At 34.9% G+C, this 20,438-nt stretch overlaps 1 protein-coding gene across 4 annotated transcripts in view; it reads right to left on the minus strand.

Moving 5' to 3' along the window:
* The window catches only part of MAN2A1 (mannosidase alpha class 2A member 1), a 193,169-nt gene that overhangs the window by 104,120 nt on the left and 68,611 nt on the right, over positions 1–20,438 (minus strand). For all 4 annotated transcript variants that reach the window (XM_037529504.2, XM_054688088.1, XM_037529505.2 and 1 more), the window contains 5 exons: positions 17,637–17,810; positions 14,266–14,452; positions 10,609–10,786; positions 5,693–5,895; positions 1,548–1,730 (listed from right to left, as the gene is read on the minus strand). In XM_037529504.2, the coding sequence (XP_037385401.1) occupies positions 1,548–1,730; positions 5,693–5,895; positions 10,609–10,786; positions 14,266–14,452; positions 17,637–17,810 (925 nt within the window). The remainder of the gene's footprint in view (positions 1–1,547; positions 1,731–5,692; positions 5,896–10,608; positions 10,787–14,265; positions 14,453–17,636; positions 17,811–20,438) is intronic.

A 20,438-nucleotide genomic window follows, 5' to 3' on the forward strand; every position in this document is an offset into this window, starting at 1 on the left:
ACACTGCTGAGGGGAGCAGTGGGCGAGATAGGAGAGGTCTGCTCGCCATGTGGGACCCTCGCTGGCCGGCCGGGATAGAACCAGCACTGCAGAGGCTGCGGACAGCTTCAGAGTGCTGTGATCAACTGTCTGTGCCACCAGGGGAGGCCCTCAAATATATTTTTAAGGACTCAAGTCACCAAAGGAATTCTTAAGATATTTTCCTCATTTGCATGGCAGTCAAAATATTATAATTAAAAAATTAATTAACACTTATTACAATTAGTAATTGATCATTTGCAAATCAATTTTTTAATGTTGAGTTATGTGCTGTAAATACTGTCCACATGTGGGAATATTTACAGAAAGGTTATTCACTTTTAAAATCTCTATTATCAGAAAATCACAGTATATTCTTAATGATTTAAAAATATTATCAAACCATGCCATTTTGAGAGGGAAAATTTGAAAGTAATAGTCTGAAATAATAATGAACAATACTCAAAATTCCTTTCCCAATGCAGGAATGCTTTATGCACTGACCTTATTACATAATCATCCAAACTGGCAAAATAAGGGAAATTTCATCATCACAAAACATAAGTCTTTCAATTTTAAGGAAGTTCTGTTTGCAAAGTCCTCTGCTACTCTGAAGCAAAGTGTGTATTGTTTCTAATTTTGTAATATGAAAAGAACTAGGCTTTTATTCCCTCATTCATATGATAGATCTTCAAAGAGTTAAGATGGCTTTGATATCAACATTCAAGCCATATATGTCAAAGTTTCTGGGTTCATTGTATTTTCTGGTGATGCTTCTAGGTTACTGTTTGTTATCAGTGCCCCAAGCTATCCAGAAACAAATGAACATGAAATAAATCAAACTGCTATACAATAAGGTGGGACACTTTATTTTCCTGAATTATGATTACGATTTATATGATTCCAAATCCTTACACTGTACTTAGGGAAAAAGTGACATCAATTTTACAATAACTTTTATTAACCTCTTCGCAGAAATGTACTGCAATAAAAAGTTAGGAAAGCTAGATTTTATGAAAATTTCTTCAAAAATGTTTTGAAATTGGTGTTGCTTTTTTACAGCATTATTAATGTGGTCTGAAGATACATTAATAAACAACTTCATCAAAAGTTATATGCTCACGGGCCTCCCCGGTGGCACAGCGGTTGAGCTCTGGGTTGCGAAGCTGCCAGCAGCCTCTGCAGCGCCGGTTCGATCCCCGGCTGCTCCCCAGCCACCGGAGGAGGGTCCCACATGGCGCGCAGACCTCTCCTGCCGCCCGCTGCTCCCCTCAGCAGTGTACTTCGGTCCTTCTGCCTGCTCTGCTCCCCGCTCTGGCTCTGGTGAATTCTCTCACCCTCCCGCGCTTCTGACTGTACCCAGTGCATGTATAAACAAAAACAAACAAATGAATAAATAAATAAATAAAACATGCCTCTATTTAAAAAAAAAAAAAAAAAAAAAAAAAAAAAGTTATATGCTCATGACTCAAAATATTTAAAGATTCAGTTTATTCAGTTTTAAGATCACCTTTCAATAATTATATTACCTGATTCCATAATCCACCACGACCCAATCTTTTGCAGTTCCTGTGATAGCATCATGATGTTGAAACAGTCCCAAATTCCTTCTGGCTTCTGTCAGTGCCGTGTAATGAGATGACGAAAGAAATATATCTATGTCATATTTCTGAGCTTGTTTCAGGGCGAAGTAGTAAAGAATTTCAGCAGCCCTAATTGCATGAAACAGCCATTAATTTTTATATCAAAGCAAGTGTCTTAGTTTACTATCTAAAATATGTGGAAATGATACATTTAAAATAATTTTAAATCCACAATTTTGGTGCAAACAGTATTTGAGAAGGATATTGATGATAAACATTTCCAAAAAAAAAAAAAAAAGTATCCAAAGTATCCAAAGAATCCACCTAATAAATATTAATTCTCAACTATCAAAGTATCCACCTAATAAATCTTAATTCTCAACTATGCTGTTACATAGATTCCTTACTTTACTGGTTTCCTACAAAGAAGCCAGTACCATTAGCAGCAAAATAGGTTTTTTTATATATAACATATTGAAAAAATTATCTTAACATAGCCATTAGTACTAGATATTTTTGTTCATTTTTCTCCTTGAGAGCATCATATATACCATGAACATGATCAGAACTCACTCACAAGTACAGATTAGAAAGACAGATGGAGAAAGAATGGTCACAAGAGGAGAGAATAGAAGTAAAATGATGTTTCAGTGACAAATTAGTCTAAATGTGAAATAATAAAATACAACAGAGAATTCAATAATATAAACTGAAGAATGATAATATAAATTGGGGTTCTCATTTATTTTATTATTTTTTTAAAGATTTATTTATTTATACAGGCACTGGGTACAGTTAGAAGCGCGGGAGGGCGATAATTCACCAGAACCAGAGCAGGGAGCAGAACAGGCAGAAGGACCGAAGTACACTGCCGAGGGAAGCAGCGAGCGGCAGGAGAGGTCTGCGCGCCATGTGGGACCCTCACCGGGTGGCCAGGGATCGAACGGGCGATGCAGAGGCTGTGGGCAGCCTTGCAATCCAGCGCTCAACTGCTGCGCCACCGGGAAGGCCCCCTCATTTATTTTAAAGTAAAGAATAGTTTAGTGTGAGACTAGTTTCCAAGCAAGAATATGAAGGTTTAGATTTCCATCTTTTTTTTTTAATGACAGGATATAATTCAAGATAGATTTCTAATAAGTACTTTAAAAGGAGATACTGGGGAGGCCTCCCTTGGTGGCGCAGCAGTTCAGCGCTGGGCTGCAAAGATGCCCGCAGCCTCTGCAACGCCAGTCCTATCCCGGGCCACCAGTGAAGGCAGTGGCGCGCAGACCTCTCCTGCCGTCCCGTTGCTCCCCTCAGCAGTGTATTTCGTTGGTCTGCCTGTTCTGTTCCCCGCTCTGGCTCTGGTGAATTCTCTCACCCTCCTGCACTTCTGACTGTACCCAGTGCTTGTATAAATAAATAATCTTAAAAAAAAAAAAAAAGAAAGGAGAGCTACTAAGGACTCCTTGGGGGCCCAGGGGTTAAGTCTCAAGTGCTATCACACTATCACCACAATGGCCTGAGTACAATGGCCCAAGTTTGATCCCTGGCCAGGGAGCTAATCACATGGAGCAGCTGACCTCTCCTGTCTTGCCCACTGTTCCCTGTCTCCGTGCATTTCAGTAAATCTGCCTGTTCTGCTCCCTACTCTGTCTCTGGTGAATCCTCTCACCCCCTGCATCTCTGGCCTACACCCCAGTTCTTCTCCACAAAAATAAATAATTTAAAAGAAAATTAAAAAAGATACTGCTTGACGGGTTAAAAAAGGTAACAAAGTTCTTTATACCAAACATCTACAGATGGTGGAGAGAATCAAGGCAAACAGAAATGTATCACGATTCAGGAAAAGGAGAGGTTCAAGATACTTTTTTCTGTTAAAAAAAATGAACTCTTTTAAATTGTTGAAATAATGAAAATACACTAAATGACCTCCACTTTTAAATTCTAACATTTCCAAATTTCATGGCATGGGAATCAACAAATTTAAATTAAGGAAAGGGGCGTTTGTGTGTTCATTTATATCCATATCAAAAATTTCTGATTTTGAAAAGAGTATATATACAGTAAAACAGTTGATTATAAAAAAATTTCTTCATGAAGTTTTTCTATTTTATCTTTCTTTTTCTTCCATTTTTTTTAGATAGATTTATTTATTTATTATTTATTTATTTATTTATACAAGCACTGGGTACAGTCAGAAGCACGAGAGGGTGAGAAAATTCACAAGAGCCAGAGCAGGGACAGAGCAGGCAGAAGGACCGAAGTACACTGCTGAGGGGAGCAGCGGGCGGCAGGAGAGGTCTGCGCGCCATGTGGGACCCTCCTCTGGTGGCCGGGGAGCAGCCGGGGATTGAACTGGTACTGCAGAGGCTGTGGGCAGCTTCGCAACCCAGCGTTCAACCTCTGCGCCACCGGGGAGGCCCATTTTATCTACATTTTTTACAAATAAGTCATGAAGATGAAAGAAAGATAACTATTACGAGATAATAAACTCATTTTCAAATAAATTAATTATATTTTGACATTTATAGTTACTGTATGACTTTCTGTTGTTTTATCTTAATAGAGCATTTTTTTTCTAAATATATAACCAGCAATAGCTACTTCACCTTAAATATGTTCAATCAACTAAGTTGAAACAACATTAGTAATTCCTTACAACTAAAAAAATACTTGATACTTAAAAATCACACAGTGATCCAAAGAATCTCTTAGATATTTAGTAGTTGCTCTGCTTTTATCATAGTTTAGAATAACATAATAGATAACTAATAAATATTCATTTAGGTAAGAATGTATAATACTGCATAACATGTAAATACTCTTTAAGTATGGTATTTATTATATTAATTTATTATATACTTATTATATACATATAATACAACATATATACATATTATAATACAACATATTATATACATAAAATACAACATATTCGTATTTTTAATATTTGCGAATATTTAAAAAAAGCAGCCCAAACTTAAGCTACTGAAATAACACACTATATAATAAAGTAGAACCCTTCATCATTTTTATAAAAGGGTTTCCAAAATGTACTCAGTTTCTGCAACTCTTTACAAACAGGTAGCTATAACTTTTTAAGACTGAGACTAATATGCAAATTAGTCATCATGAATTCATTAAATGAATTCATCATGAAAATGAGTTACTCTCCTGGGCTACACACACCTAGAAAAAGTCTCAGGAATCCAGGGGACCTTACTAAAAACCTATCAAATTCACTCAGACTTGTACTCTTGAGGTGATAATCACAAGTCACATGTGACTATCTACAGTAAATTAACTGAAATAAAATGAAGAGTAATTCCTCGGTCACACTAGCCACCTTTCAAATGCGCCACGGCTACATGGTATGCCAATACGTAGCTAGCAGCTACCTATTAAACACTACAGAAACAGGAATAAAATATCTCTATCACTGCAACAAGACACTAGACTTAGGTAACTAAAAATTCTACTAAATAGAGCTCATTTAGTGTTTTTGCTTTCTATTGATTTTTCTGTCTTCTCCATGTCAGTTTCCTTTTCAACCAATTGCTCTGCCTCTATCAGTTCTTATCTTCTTCAAATTTTGTTCTCCTAAGCAGAAAATCATACCTATAGAAATGCATTTCAAATAAATGAGAATGGAGATGGAGTCTCTGAAGTCTGCTAACACATAAAATACATCCATTTTAGAGTATGAACTTTGACCATTGAGATACATTTGATATTTTGACCCTTGTCCCTGTTACAAATATTCAGCCTGCAGGACACTAACTTGCAGCCACACGTAACAATATCACTGAACAGTATCATGGCATGAAAACAGTACAGATAATTAATATAAAAAGTATAAAACATAGACTACAATTCCCAGAACATCTAATTAAATTAACTGCTTCAACTTCCAGAAAAAAAAAAAAACACTCGTAATAATTCAATTATGCTGAGGAGGCATCTCTCTGATTGCATTAAAATTTCACAATTACATTAAACACATCCTAACACTGCATAAATGTCACATATTATGCAAAACTGTACTGAAAAGACTATGCTAACATAAAAGAAGTGAATTAATAAGTGTAGCTATCTAAAGGTAAATATACCTTAAATGGGATTCCAATATCCTATCCAATCGTTTGTAAAAGGGCCTGGATGTAAAGTAACCACTCCAGTAGTGATCATCACGGTCCGCATAAGTGAAAAAATCTCCACTTAGAACAGGGAACAGCAATTGGCTATTCTCTCTACTGGCTGCATCTTCTTTATCCACTGCATCAAAATAGTCGGACAAAGTCCCAAATTGTATCTGTTAAAAAAATAAATAAATAAAAGGTACACTTAAAATTACCTTACACTGTAAGGAAAAGTCATGAATAAACATTTAAGATGTGATTTCAAGTTAAGACAAACACAGCTTAGATTTTATAAATTTCAAAATCAGGAGAAAATACTCAGTGACTCTTTCTTTTACCTGCATGAAGTTTGAGAGAATTTTTTTTTTTTTTGAGAGAGAAAATGTATACACCTAAGTAGTTAGAAGAAGAAGTAGTTAGAAGAAGAGTAGTTATACATTAGATCTACAAATGTAAGGACAGAAAAAGTCATACAAATCTCCAGAATTTTAAAGTGTGCAAGGGTAAGGGCATGGAACAGTGCAGAAATAAATAAAAGTTGGGGGAATGAGCAAAAATGAAAGACATTTGAGCAAAATGTTCCCACAAGTCTGGAAGAAAAGTTTTAGTATCGTTATTAAGTATATGAATGTACCATGTGTACCTGCTGTATGCCCTGCCCTGCCCCACCCAACACTGCTCTATTTGAACTCTTACAAGGACTTAGGAAAAAATTCTGCAAATCATTAAAAAATTGACTTTCTATTTAAGAAGTAACAATGAGTAGGAGTAAAACACAAAGAGTGATAAAAACTGCAAAGTTGACAGTTGAAACAAAAAGGTCTTTCAGACTAAAGATTAAAATTACCAGTAGATAAGCCCATTTTTATAAGTCCAAACTGTTCTACAAATCAAAGGAGAAAGAAACATTATGCAAGACCATGTTAACATATACAAAGACACTGTTGTTAGAAATAAACACATAATTCTACAGGGAATGCGTTTCATTTTAAGAGTAATCTTACTAAGTTAGTTGATTCCTTCCTTTTACATACATAGACAAACACACCCCCACACACACACCTGATAGATATTTTGATTCAATGTAGTAGAAAAATAATTAAGATTAAAAACAGTAGATACTCTAGAGCAAAGTTGCTAAGTGCAGGAATCTGGATTCAGATGGTACGTGTTAGAATTTACTTCTACCTAATTTGCTTGAGCATATTATACAGTGCCTCTGTGCCACTCTGTTGCAGCCAGTAGGGTTATCAGTAAAATGTTTTGAAATATGACTGGCAAACAATGGTGTAAGTTTTAGCTATCATTTCTCCACTGCAAAGGGAAACATTCCAACTAGAAAAAAAGAGATTTAGTAAGACAAATACTTATTATATATTTGTGATATAATAAATTTTGGTAACAGCAAAAGAGATTACTGAGTCTTCAAGTTTACATTAGAGTAGAGAAATACAAACTTCAACTATATTATCTACTCTTATCTTGGTTTCACAAGAAACTGTCTTGGACAGTTAATTTATTTGTTCCTCAGTTTACTAATCTATAATGGGAGTGATTACAATTTTTTGAAACAAATCATGTATAGAGAATTATTTTTCAGTCCTTCAGGTTTGAATTAAGTTTGTGAAAAAGTCCACTAGTCTACTTACATAAAGTTTACTCTTCAAAATTACCAAGAAGGAAGTATTTTCATTCGGTTAATACCAAAACTTAATTATCTTTAAGAGGTACATTCCTTTGTTAATGTTAACTGTACTTGCCATGTATAACCAAATTTTGAACATAAAGGGATTTTTGTTATCTGAGAGAAATCCATTATACAGATGAGATCACTAAGTATTTTGCCATTATAATTATGCATACTTCCCAAGCTCACTTATTGGTCCAAAGTTAATGTATTTTCCTGTATATGAATTCCCCAGTGTTCTCGTGTTGTACACACACTAAACATCATCTACTCTTTCTGTTATGTTCTGTTACAGAATGTGACAAATAGTATTTCCTGTACCATGGTCTGTATAGTAATGTGATTAAATGAGTAGTAACACTCATAATATTAGTCATAATATTAGCTTATTATTTGCCATTAATATCGTGTTGTTGTTGTTTTTTCACTTGAGCAGTACTTTATTATTTTTATTTTAGCTTTTTTAATTGAGGTAATGCTGGTTTACAACACCGTAGATGAGACCTACAGTGTAAAGTTCACACCTCTTACCACAACCCAACCATCACCAGAGGACTCATAATCTTCCACCTTAGTCCATTTCCTCCCCATCCCTAACCTCCCCCACATTGTAGGCTCAGTTCTATAGTCAGATTTGTTGGGTTTGTTTCTATTTAGATTTGTCTGTTCTTTGTTTTTAATTTTTTTAAATTCATGTCTTTTTCCTTTAGATTCATATTGCTTAACATAATCCCTTTCAATTCTATTATCTTGCAAATGGCATGATTTTATCTTTTCCTTATAGCTGAGTAGTATTCTAGTGTGTATACATACCACAGCTTCTAATACATTCATCTGTCCTTTTGCAGGGTAGAAAGTTAAAGATCTTAAGGCTATACAGGCTAAGAATATCACATGTAATCTTGAGAAATGCAAGTCAGAAGACTATCAAACATTCAGATCTATGATAAAGCTATAAGAAGTTAGAAAGTATGACATTAATCAAATAGACAAAATTGAATAGAGAATCCAGACAGACCCCACAAGTGCAGTCTCACTCAGGATAAAGATTATGCTGCAATGGGCAAACTACATCATCTCAATAAACTATGCTGCATATCCTATAGCTGAAATAAATATCTTGATCCCTACTCTCAGATGATTCACAAAAATCAATTCCAAATTACAGATGATAGACCTAAATGTTGAAGGCAAAACAATGAAGCTTCTAGTGGATAGCTTCATAAGATATGTATTTTCACAACAATAGTGTAAACGAAATTTCCTCAATAAAATATAATTAGTACTAGTCATTATGGAAAATGTTGTTATAGGAGACTTAATTAAAATTAAGCATTTCTGTTTATCATAAGATAGCATTAAAGGGAAAAAACAAGTTACATAGTGAAGGAGACACACCTATATAACTTTTATCTGGAAAAAAAAAGATTCAATTCAAAATATATAAAAGAAATAAAATAGGTACAAAAAAGACAGTGCAATTTAATAAAAAACAAAACAAAACAAAACACCAAAGACTTAAACGGGCATTTCACAAAAGAGGATACCCAAATGAAAATAAACCTATGAAAAGAGGCTGAACCTCACTATTCACCAGAGATATGCAAAATAAAACCATCACATTTATCATAAAGGATAAAAATAAAGAAATTTCAAACAATGAAAAGTCTGAGCAATTGAAACTGTCATACAACACAACAACAGGTGCATCTATCTCATAATACTGTTAAGCAATATCTACTTAATAATGTTGAACATGTGCATACAAAGTACCTGAAAAACCCAATCGCATTTTACACCCACATAAACACATGCACACGAACACCAAAGCATGCATGAAATGTTCAAAGCACCTTCAACTGTAGTAGACAAAAACTGGAAGCAACCCAATTTTCTGTCAAAAGCAGAATAAACACTTTTAGTATTTTAATTACCTTATGAAATTGCTCAAGTGGGCAAAGAAGGAAATAGGTAAAATATGAAAAACAGGATCTAATTCTTAGAATCAGGCTATAAATCTTTTAATGAATCTTAAAACTATTCCCCAGGAAAACATATTTAGAAATAAGAGAACCACTTTCATACATTCTCCCCTCTGATCAACTGTTCATGAATGAGATTCATCTTTGAGGAGATTACAGAGATGATTTAAACATGGTACTGTATTGCTTAGATTCATAATCTGGTAGAAATTCACTTGCAAGTATCTTGAATAAATATGATATTCAAGTTTATTTATGTACCTAATACTATTTAAATTTACTTAATAGGCTTGAATTTTCACTACATAAAATGTGGTCCAGGATCAGTTATCTAATTTCCTACAAAGTAAAATTACTTGCTTTCTAGAGTATTTTCATATATCTTCTAATGTCATAAAGGTGACTGTAATAATATGTTGGATAGTTTTCTCATGTAAGGTCTTGTTTGAACCCTGACTCACACTAAGCACCTGTTAAGCACTGCTTTTATGAGATTAAGAAAATTTGCAGCTAATCGGGATATATTATTGAATTATTGATTTTTTAGATGTAACAATGGCATTATTATATTTTTATTAAACAGAGGTTTTATCATTTAGCTATACATACTGTAGTTGTTATAGACAAAACTGTATTATTTCTGAGATTTGCTCCAAAATAACGCCAGGAAGAGGGGTAAGATGAAGGTGGAACATAGCAGAAATAAGAGTAAGTTTGCTTAAAGTTTTCCATAAGGGGACAAATAAAGAATAAGAACCATAGGCAAATGATTAAAAGTCTTCTCATTTAAAAAAATATGCTAGTGTATTCTCTAGACATAATACATATGTTTGCAAAATTCTCTATGTGTTCATCTGTATCTGACAATCTAATTACTACTAAATCATAAAAATGCAATTGTCAGAGATAAACAATAAATTTTCTGGTAGAAAAACAGGACCACTGAAAAATGAGTATCACAACTTAATAGCACGTTTCCAAGCCCAAACAATACTTCTTTAACCCTCAAGGAGTAGCAGGAAAGGGACAACTTTAAAAATGTAACTATAGTATAAGATAATTTCCTCTTAATAAATTATACTTTCACATAAGGACTACATATCCTAAGAAATAGTGGGATGTCAGACAAAGAAATTAAGTCTATGGTGTTTTTTTCTCATTTAATAATGAAGGCTCAACCATGAATACAGTATCAGATATAAATGATTTCTCATTACCTTAACATTAAGACTAGGTTGAGAATTCATATAATCAAAAAGCATCTGGTAATTCTTGAACTGATGATCCCATTCTGTGCGTTCACAGTAGCGGAAGTCATCTCCAAGTGGGGCCAAAACAACTTTAGTACGGAAAAGTTTTGACTTTTTTCGGTACTGGTCTAGAAGCATCTCAGCCCTACAAAAGAAAAAGGGGAGATATGAATAACATTTTACCTATGTTCCAGATTAGTATGATTTTTAAGACAAATTGTTGAAACTACCATACTAATTTTCATGATTAAAAGATTGACAAATTCTTATCAGGCAGAAAACCCTACAGCTTTTAATGAATATCCTTAGAGAAACAGTCAAATACCAGCTTTAACATACAATTATTGGGGGGGGGGGATCAATGCCTTCTTAAAGTCCAGCACAGAGACTAGATCCCAGATAGACCATATTTTAAAATAATTTACTTCAAGAAGACAATAAGGATTTCTTATCTATATGAACTGTAGAGTTTGCCTTGCCAAAAGTTCTTTTTTTTAATTTAAAATACGACTGATTAAACATAAAAAAGGTATTTTGAAAAAACTGAATCTAAAACCTTACTGCTCTTTACAGAAAGAAACCATCAATAACTCACACCTGCCATCAATATGCTGAGTCCTGTCACCATTCAAGATCCATATCAATACTGATCAACAGATAAAACTAAAGAATTAAAACTTACTTTGCTTTGGACCTCTCCAGGCCATGACTCAAAAGGTCAGCCAAACACAACATATAAAAGGTAAGCTTTTATAGTCTATATTCTAGCATTATGCAGAAAACCCTCTGCGAAATGTTTTACCGGGGTACCATTTCAGGAAGTCTGGAAATACAAACTACCTAAGAGAAGGACTGACAAAAATGAAATTAAACAGAGTAGTTCTCAATATTTATAATGCCAAAGTTTAATACATTAGTGATAAATGACAAATATGCTCTTCACCCAGAATTTCAATTTTTCTTTCAAGGGTTATCCAGAAGCAAACTCCAGTTCACACTATGAAGACTTATGAAAGGAACTCAAAAACATCAATAGTGGAAAAGAGTATTTTCTAGAAATTATGAAGACACTTCACTGATTTTAGAATCTTGTATCTTTGTCTAATGATAGTCTCTAAAAATGCTTTGCAATTATTATTAGCAAAAATGCAATGGTTTGATAAGCAAACTATAACCATACTATTCTTATATAACACACAACATACAACATTTAGTTTCCTGAGATTAGCATTTGGAAGAGTACTTAATATTTAGTAGTATGTTTTAAATATTCCAGATGTCACCAAAAGATGTAAAATTGATTACTAGTTAAATTAAAAAAATACAAGATTAATCACATAGGAAGATATATAAAGCCAAAAGAAATAAGGGGGAAAAAACCCAAATATGTAGTAACAGATATAAGATAAACTTTGACTGAGAATATCAACTCTATCACCCAGGTAACCAGCGTAAAAAACATCATTTAATTGCTTCCTGAGGTTTACTACAAGATATGTCACATCTTACAAGTAATACAATGTAAGTAGAAAGAAATCACAAATAGTAAAGAAGTCTCTTTTCCCACATATGCATCTATGCAACTCTCGAGTTCCTGCTCAGAAAGCATCAACTCTGGGACAGCCACGGGACCACCTGTGCCATCCTCAAGGTACGTGATGAACTAATGACAAATGAATTAACAAAAACATTTTAAGATGTGCAAGTGTAATATGTCCTTCACTTATTCTACCAGGTGAGAAATGTCAAACTACGTAGAACCAAGAGAAAAAAAATCTCTGAAACATGGTATCATCTCATATACAAATCATTATCACATTAAAATATATGGTACTAGACCAAAACCGAACTTGGTGAAGAATGGTATTTCTGCATCTATATAGTGAAGGAAATCTGCCGAAATGAAGGTAGCAAACATGTCCTCTTCAAGTTACAGTTAAATCTCATTTCCTTTACAGTATTAAAAAGTCAATTCCACTAAGCTGGAATGCCCAAGTTAAATTTATTCATCAGAAAACTAAAAGGAAGCTGGTATCTGAATGTTAATTAACCAAGAAAGATTAACCAGTCAAGATTATTAAGAACCTTTTGAAAAAAATCTACATAAATATTACATAGACTCACTCATCTGCCCCCAGATACCAGTCCACTTGCAGAATCATGGAACTGAATGAGCTCTTTTGGAGACAAATATCAAAAGAATGAGACAAGGAAAAAAAAACCAACTTTTTTCCCTCAATAACTTATCTTAAATAGTATTCTTAGCAGCATCCAAAGAGAAAAAGAGGGATCTGACAACACCTGCAAGTGCACAGGAACTCCCGAATTGAAACATTTGACTAGTTTTCAAGAAATTCCCTACCTCTGACCAACTTTGCTGAGAGGGTTAGTATAAATACCTAACTCCACGACAGATGTTTTCTCAGGCAAACAAAAAAGGGATTCCCCCTCCTCCACATACCACACTCCTCTTCACTATACCTTTTTCTACCTGTTACTACATAATATACTGGATTATTGTCTTTTGCCTAACTTGTCTAACCCTAGAAAGCAGACTTTGGGTATTCCCCTCTGATTCTCACTAATCAAGAGCATGAAATCAGGCTGATCTCTAAATCTTGGACATTTTTTCTAAACAATGAAAGTCAGATTTTGATAGAAGTTGAATCAAGATTAGGTGTGCTAAGATATTTTTGTGTATGCCACAGCAAGAAGCTCAGAGTGGAATATTTTCTTAATGAACACAAACAAGAGACCCAATCTGACCTTCAACCTCAAAAAACACTAAGTGTTTAGAAACACATTTTTAAAAAGCAATTTTTTAATAAATAGATGTGATAAAGAACCGATAAAAGATGTTACTTCATTTAAAAGCCTATTTTATTTTTCTAGCAGAGTTAAGTGGTTTATATTACAACACAATATTTATTTAAATGTGTTACATACTACTAGTCTAAAGTAAAGAAATTGAACTTTTAAAGCACCAAAATTAAAATTAGTTATGTTGGTTTAATGAGATGCTTCCATAATTAGCACAATTTTCTTAAAAAAAAAAAAAAAGATTTTCTGTGATTTTTATTTAAACATCTTTAAGTACAAATTTTCCTAATTAAAGTTTTCTAGAAGTCAAAAACATCAGAATGATGCAATGATATATATTCATCAGAACTGGGCAGTATTCACTATTATTGAAATTGTTATTAAGGGAATAGATAATTATATTCTCCATGTGTTCCATTTCAATAAATGTGTTTTTGTAGTTGGGCTACTTTTCATAACAATTTATATAATAGAGACCAGAAGCTTTATTATCAACAAAAGCATATGAAATCATTCAAACACAGTAGAAGGCTTTTACAATGAGGGCAAAGGAGATGAGAATAACAGTGTATTATAGGTTATCCATTGTATATTGATCTATTATTGTTCACTTTCCATTAAGTCACCACATGTAAGAGGAATAGTCAAGGCTCTTGCATATTTAAGCTGCTTTATATCTGGTTTGAATGAATACCTTGAACAAGGCTAATATTGGCTACTGAAGTTTGTTTATTCAACCCTTTAGCAATAAGCAGCTGAGTTGCTCTTTGTTTGAAATGTCTTATGAAATGTATATTTTCATACCTGTTTTGGACATTTTGATGAGTTATTGTTTCTGGGGGGACTCCCCAGGGACAACCAAATCTGCCTCCAGGAAACCGTTTAAAATCAAACTGGCAGCATATTTTAGGATCAGGTCCGCAAGTGTGAGGGATGTCATAGCTGTAGAAGGGCATCATGTGGCAAAAAATATCTGTGCCAGATCCCAGATCTAAAATAAAGAGCCAACAGACAAACCTGCATTTATAAACTTTGTTTTCCCAAAACTGTTCAAGATGCCAGTACATACACAAGTTCTACCCTAAATCAACCACCCCTTTAACTACTAGTACACATGCCCCAACAGTATTTAATGGTCACCAGCCTGAAGGAGAGTATCACACTCAGTTTCTATCTACCTCTCCTATCTAACCTTAGCAGAGACAGAAAAGTCCCATCACAAACCAGCACGTGCTGACCTGGAAGGATACACTGTGCAGAAGCAGCAGTTAAAATCGGTTCATCCACAATTTTATGGCCACGTCCATCCCTGGCTGCCAGTTCCTGCCATATCTGTTCCCATCTCAGGTAAAAGGAAACCCTGAGAGAGACCATTATATTAGCTGCAGAGGCTGAGTGAGAAGAGAGAAAGGGAATAAAGGGGGAAACTGAAAGAACAACCGAAGAAGGGGGGAGTTGCTTATGAAAACACTGAGCAAATTCCTATCCACTTCTTGCAGTGAGAAGGAAGTGCAACCAGGAGAGTTCATGGAGTTCCCTGAAGTCTACCAATAGCAATGGGACTTTTCACCAAGAAGATGCACAGGAAAAGAAAAAATAAATTTCAAAATCAAAAACAAGTACAAAAACAAAGCAAACAAACAAAAAGGGTATGAAAAATGAGAGACGATTTCTGATGCTGAGTTGTTGATTAAAACCTCTATGCCAACATATACTTATGTCATTTCCCTTAATAGGTTAGAAGCCTACCACCAAGTGAGATTGGAGGACTTAACTAGTAGTTACAAGTAGTCACCTTTGTATGAGCCTAACCTCTAAATATCTCTCCCCTTTATTTTTGCATGGGTTTACAATTTTCAGCAATGGGTATGTTATCATTTTTATAATAAAAACAGACCAAAAAAAAGCAAAAAAGCAACATTAACATTTTAAAAAATGAAAACTGCTTTCATTAAGAATCAGAATACACAGGGGTCTCCCCTGGTGGTGCAGCGGTTGAGCACTGGGCTGTGAAGCTGCCCACAGCCTCTGCAGCGCTGGTTCAATCCAGTCCCACATGGCACGCAGACCTCTCCTGCCATGTCCGCTGCTCCCCTCAGCAGCGTATTTCGTCATTCTGCCTGTTCCGCTCCCCACTCTGGCTCTGGTGAATTCTCTCACCCTCCCACCCTTCTGACTGTACCCAGTGCTTGTATAAATAAATAAATAAATCTTAAAAAAAAAAAATGTGTGTTAAAAACATATTAAAAAAAATCAGAATACACAAAGAAGTTCAAATTAATTTCAAAATATATTTTTAATGCAACATGTTTAAATCTATCAGACAAGTCCTAAAACATTCCACTTTCATCTCATATTCCACTTAGTTAAAATAATTACCAGTTCTTTTCCAAATTTTAAAGCTGTTATAATCTGTGCATTTCTGTGCTGTTAGTCATGTCACTGAGTCACCTTCATTAAGTGTGAAACCACAGATGCTGGCCACCAGTGCTTGCTAGCTGCATAGAATTGTGACATGTCCCAGAACTGAACGGCAATTTCCTATTTCTTTCTCCTATGGGTCAAAGATCCACTCAACACCCCTCTTCTACTCCTCACACCACACTATTTAGCAGTTAAGTTACACATTTCAGTTTATTTGCTGAATTTGATGGTGTTTGTTTTTATCAAGTTAGACTACAATTACCTTGTGGACAAGGATGTTTACTATCTCTCTCCAAACAAGGTATCAAGTACAAAAAAGTACTCAGTAATTCTTCCCTGATAGGCATAAGGGCAACATGAATGTAGGCAACTGTTTAAGTCGAGCTCCTTCAATTAGCAATTCCTTTTTAAAAATTATTATGTTTCTTTGCATTTGATCTAATTATTCAAGATGCAAATGCTGCAAGTTCTTGTTTACCCTACAGTCTTCATTTTGCAGAATGAAAATATTATACAGCTAAGTCTTTCCTTATTGAAAAAAACAGCAATACATAGACTAAAGTTACTGTTTAGACTTACAAGTGATTTTCTGAGACACTTAAGGGAAGGGGAATGTCAAGATTACACACAAAAGCAAGTATGAAGTAATGCAATAATTTCTGAACATTGTTTTAGCAACAAAGCCCTTTTTTCAGATGAAGTCTCACTGAGAATTCAATACTGAGAAGGCGTTATATGCCAGGGGTTAGAAGCCAGGGCTTCAGCAAAGCTTAGGGCTGGATTCAAATCTGGGCTCTGCAATTACTTTCTCTAGGACTCCTGGCATGTGGCTTCATCATATCTGTGCCTCCATTCCTTCCCCGTTTAAGGGGGATAATAATGGAACCCAATTTAAAGGAAAATTATTAACATTCAATTAGAGAGTGGATGTATCGCACAGAACACAATGCAAGTCTATAGACTCAATAAATAAAAATAAATTTAAAAAATAAGGCGTTCAGAATTAAATGAGGGTAGACACGGGCAAAGGTTTCCTAGAGGACTTGTCTCCTCTTCCCTAGCAGGAGCTGTAGAGGTGTGTCCTTGGAACACCTGGGTGCCCACAAAACAGTGTGAAAACAAGTGATAGGAATTATGAGGGTGTTGTAGGCAGATGGGATTAAGCTTTAAAAGGTAAATTTTAGTATACGCAGAGAAAGGAGAGTCTGAAAAAGAAACACTGGCTGAATATGAGATGACTCACTAACAGTCCTAACGCATGTTCAGCTTTGTGATGAAACGGGTGCTTTGTAAAACAGAAGTAAAGTAAAAGTATTATTGCAGGGGAAAGCATGGTTTGCAAGATTGACTCCTTACATTTACTTAAGCATAAAAATACCTTCTATAAATACTTTCACCATTGCTTAAAAGAATCTTAACACAAATGCACTGCATGTGCAGCAGACCTCTCCTGTCGCGCCCGCTGTTCTCCTCAGCAGTGTTTTAGGTCTGTCTGCCTGTTCTGCTCCCCACTCTGTCTCTGGTGAATCCTCTCACCCTCCCATGCCTCTGGCCTGTACCCCAGCTATTGTATAAATAAAAAAAAATCTTTAAAAAAATACATTGTATAAATAATCGGAAGAATGCGTATCTATAGGTAACCCAATTTTCAAGACTGACTTGAACAAAACCCACACTGGTATGAGTTCATAACCTTGTGAATTAAGGTCTAAGTCAACTGAGATCTTCAACTTTCATCAAAACCTACATACCCCAATTCTGTCGCCAAAAAAACTCCAGTGTTTTATGCAGTGCAAAATGCTTTTTCACCGCATAATGTACTCTCTGGATAAGCATATGAGAAAATCCAGCACGCTTTAGAAGATATGCCATTGTTGGTGAATGTCCAAAAGGATCAACAGCCCAACCAGATCGAGGCTTCACTCCTGTTGGTAAAGAAAATAAGTATTATTTTTTAAATTGATAAATGAAGTAAAAAGAAGTCCCAATACAATAAAGCCCAATACAATAAAGATTTATATGGTCTCCTGTATTCTAAGGCAAAGGAGCAAACTAGCATTATCCTATAACACTTCCAGCAGGACTCCCTGACTGTAAGATTCTGCCACTGTCATGTCCTCCCAGGCAGGGGGACCACACTGGAAGCTAATCATTTGGATTTGAAATAAGCAATCTGTCATGTTACAGATATTAGAAAGCCACTGCCTTCAACGAAGCTAAAGAAACAATTCAAGATCTCACAATACTGTCTTCTGTGGAAATGGAAAACCCAACCACTTGCTGTTATATAAAGAAATAAAAGCTACCCTATTTCAACTCCTACTCCCCAAACCCAAGATTAAAGAATTTTGAGGCTGTCTTTTATATATTACACAGTTCCAAATCATCTTAGTATATAATGCTAAAACTGGCCAAAAAACATATTTCATGAAATCTTAAAGATATTTGATACTCGTGCTTCCTCTCTATCTCGAAAGGATCAACAGAATTTTGCACACCTGACACACCCCAATTATAAGAGATATTGACACTTTCACAGAGGATAAAATGTAAAAATTAATGTACAGATTAGAATTAATGAAATAAGATTATTCAACTGGCAGTATACAAACATGAATTTTTATTCAAGATTCTCAAATAAGGCTTCTACATACAACCTATAATATTACTGTGTGTGTTTTTCTTATTCATCTATATTTTTAAGACTGCGACAGGCCCTAGGATTAAAAAAAAATGAGCTAATTCTATCTGCACAGACTCTAGTTACACAACACATGTTACACAACATCCAGAAAAGAGTGGAGAATTCTGTAACAATACTGAAGACTAAAGCACACACAGAAGTCAGAAAAGGATACTGAGAAGGAAGTCAGATTTCCGTGGGCCAGAATATGTCTCAAAATTCAAAGAACTGACCACATAAGATTTTTGCATTTCAAACGCTTAAATTCCTCAAAAACTATAAATAAATCTTAAACTCTATTAATTTGATATTTTTATGGCAGAATAGCATTAACAATTCTGAAACTACCATTCATATATTCCAAAATTAGAGCAAAGAAGCAAGGCTTTTTCCTGTTAAAAAAAGGACGTAGAGGGCCTCCCCGGTGGCGCAGTGGTTGAGTGCTGGGTTGCGAAGCTGCCCGCAGCCTCTACAGCGCCAGTTCGATCTCTGGCTGCTCCCCGGCCACCGGGGGAGGGTCCCACATGACGTGCAGACCTCTCCTGCCGCCCGCTGCTCCCCTCAGCAGTGTATTTCGGTCCTTCTGCCTGCTCTGCTCCCCGCTCTGGCTCTGGTGAATCCTCTCACCCTCCCGCGCTTCTGACTGTACCCAGTGCTTGTATAAACAAAACAAACAAACAAACAAATAAATAAATAAAATATGCCTCTATAAAAAAAATAAATAAAAATAAAAATAAAAAAAGGACGTAGAAATATGTAAATTATGGGAGGGGATATGTGATATTGAAATAAAAGATTAGTAATAACTTTATACACACACATACACACACATATATGTAAGTTATTGTGCACACACGTGCACACGCACACACACACATTTCCAAGGCACTAGGAAGGTTCTAGATGTAGCAACATCTCAGTACCAATAAACACAGTTCAGCATCCAGACCTTGGTCACTAAATATCTTTTTCTACTAAAAAAAAAAAAACCTCAAAGAAATGACTCATTCCAATATAATCAATAGATATTATTATAAACTAACAACTTTTATTTTGATACCTCAATTATAATCTATTGATATATTGGATAAAATAAAAATGCTTGAATCCACAAAATAAATAGGAAATAAAAAAAATAAAGCCACTCCTTTTAGTAGGATGCCAACTAATAATGATGGAATGATGCAGTTAAAAAATTATGAATGGATCCTAAAACTGAAAGTTTGATGAAGAATAGGGTATTTACCTATTATTAATGTATCACCCACCAATTAATAATTAATTAAAAAGGGAAAAATATAACAACAGTATAGCAAAGAAACTTAACAGACACAACTTAAGTAACTTGTCAAGGCTCGCATCACCAATACTGGAACAAAGAGGCATCATGCACCTCCTGAAGGATGCAATAAGAACCACAGAACATGATGCAGCAGTATACTAGTAAAATAAACAGATGGGACAAGACTACATTAAAAGATAAAAAAAAAAGCTTAAATAGTATTGTTCAGTAGTCACCCCCGATTTGCAGGGGTTAAGTTCCAAATCCCCCAGTGGCTGCCTGACACTGTGGATAGTACCTAACTCTAATATATATACTATGCTTTTCCCTACAAATACGTGTAAAAGTAATGAAAACTGTAAAAAATTAAAGATGTACTAAAATACTAAAATAAAATAAAATAAAATAAAATAAAAATAACAGCTACATGGATGACAGATAGATAGGATTGAAGAGATAAATAACTTGAATATAACCAAGCAGAAACAGACAAACTCAAATTAAGAGAATTTTTACAACAAAGGTCTACACTCCTCAAAAATGTCAAGGTCAAGTAATCCAAAGCAAGGTTGAGGAGTGGCACCTGAC

Source organism: Talpa occidentalis, unplaced genomic scaffold (assembly GCF_014898055.3).
Source record: "Talpa occidentalis isolate TD23 unplaced genomic scaffold, MPIMG_talOcc4v2.1 talOcc4.6, whole genome shotgun sequence".
NCBI classification, from domain to species: Eukaryota; Metazoa; Chordata; class Mammalia; order Eulipotyphla; family Talpidae; genus Talpa; species Talpa occidentalis.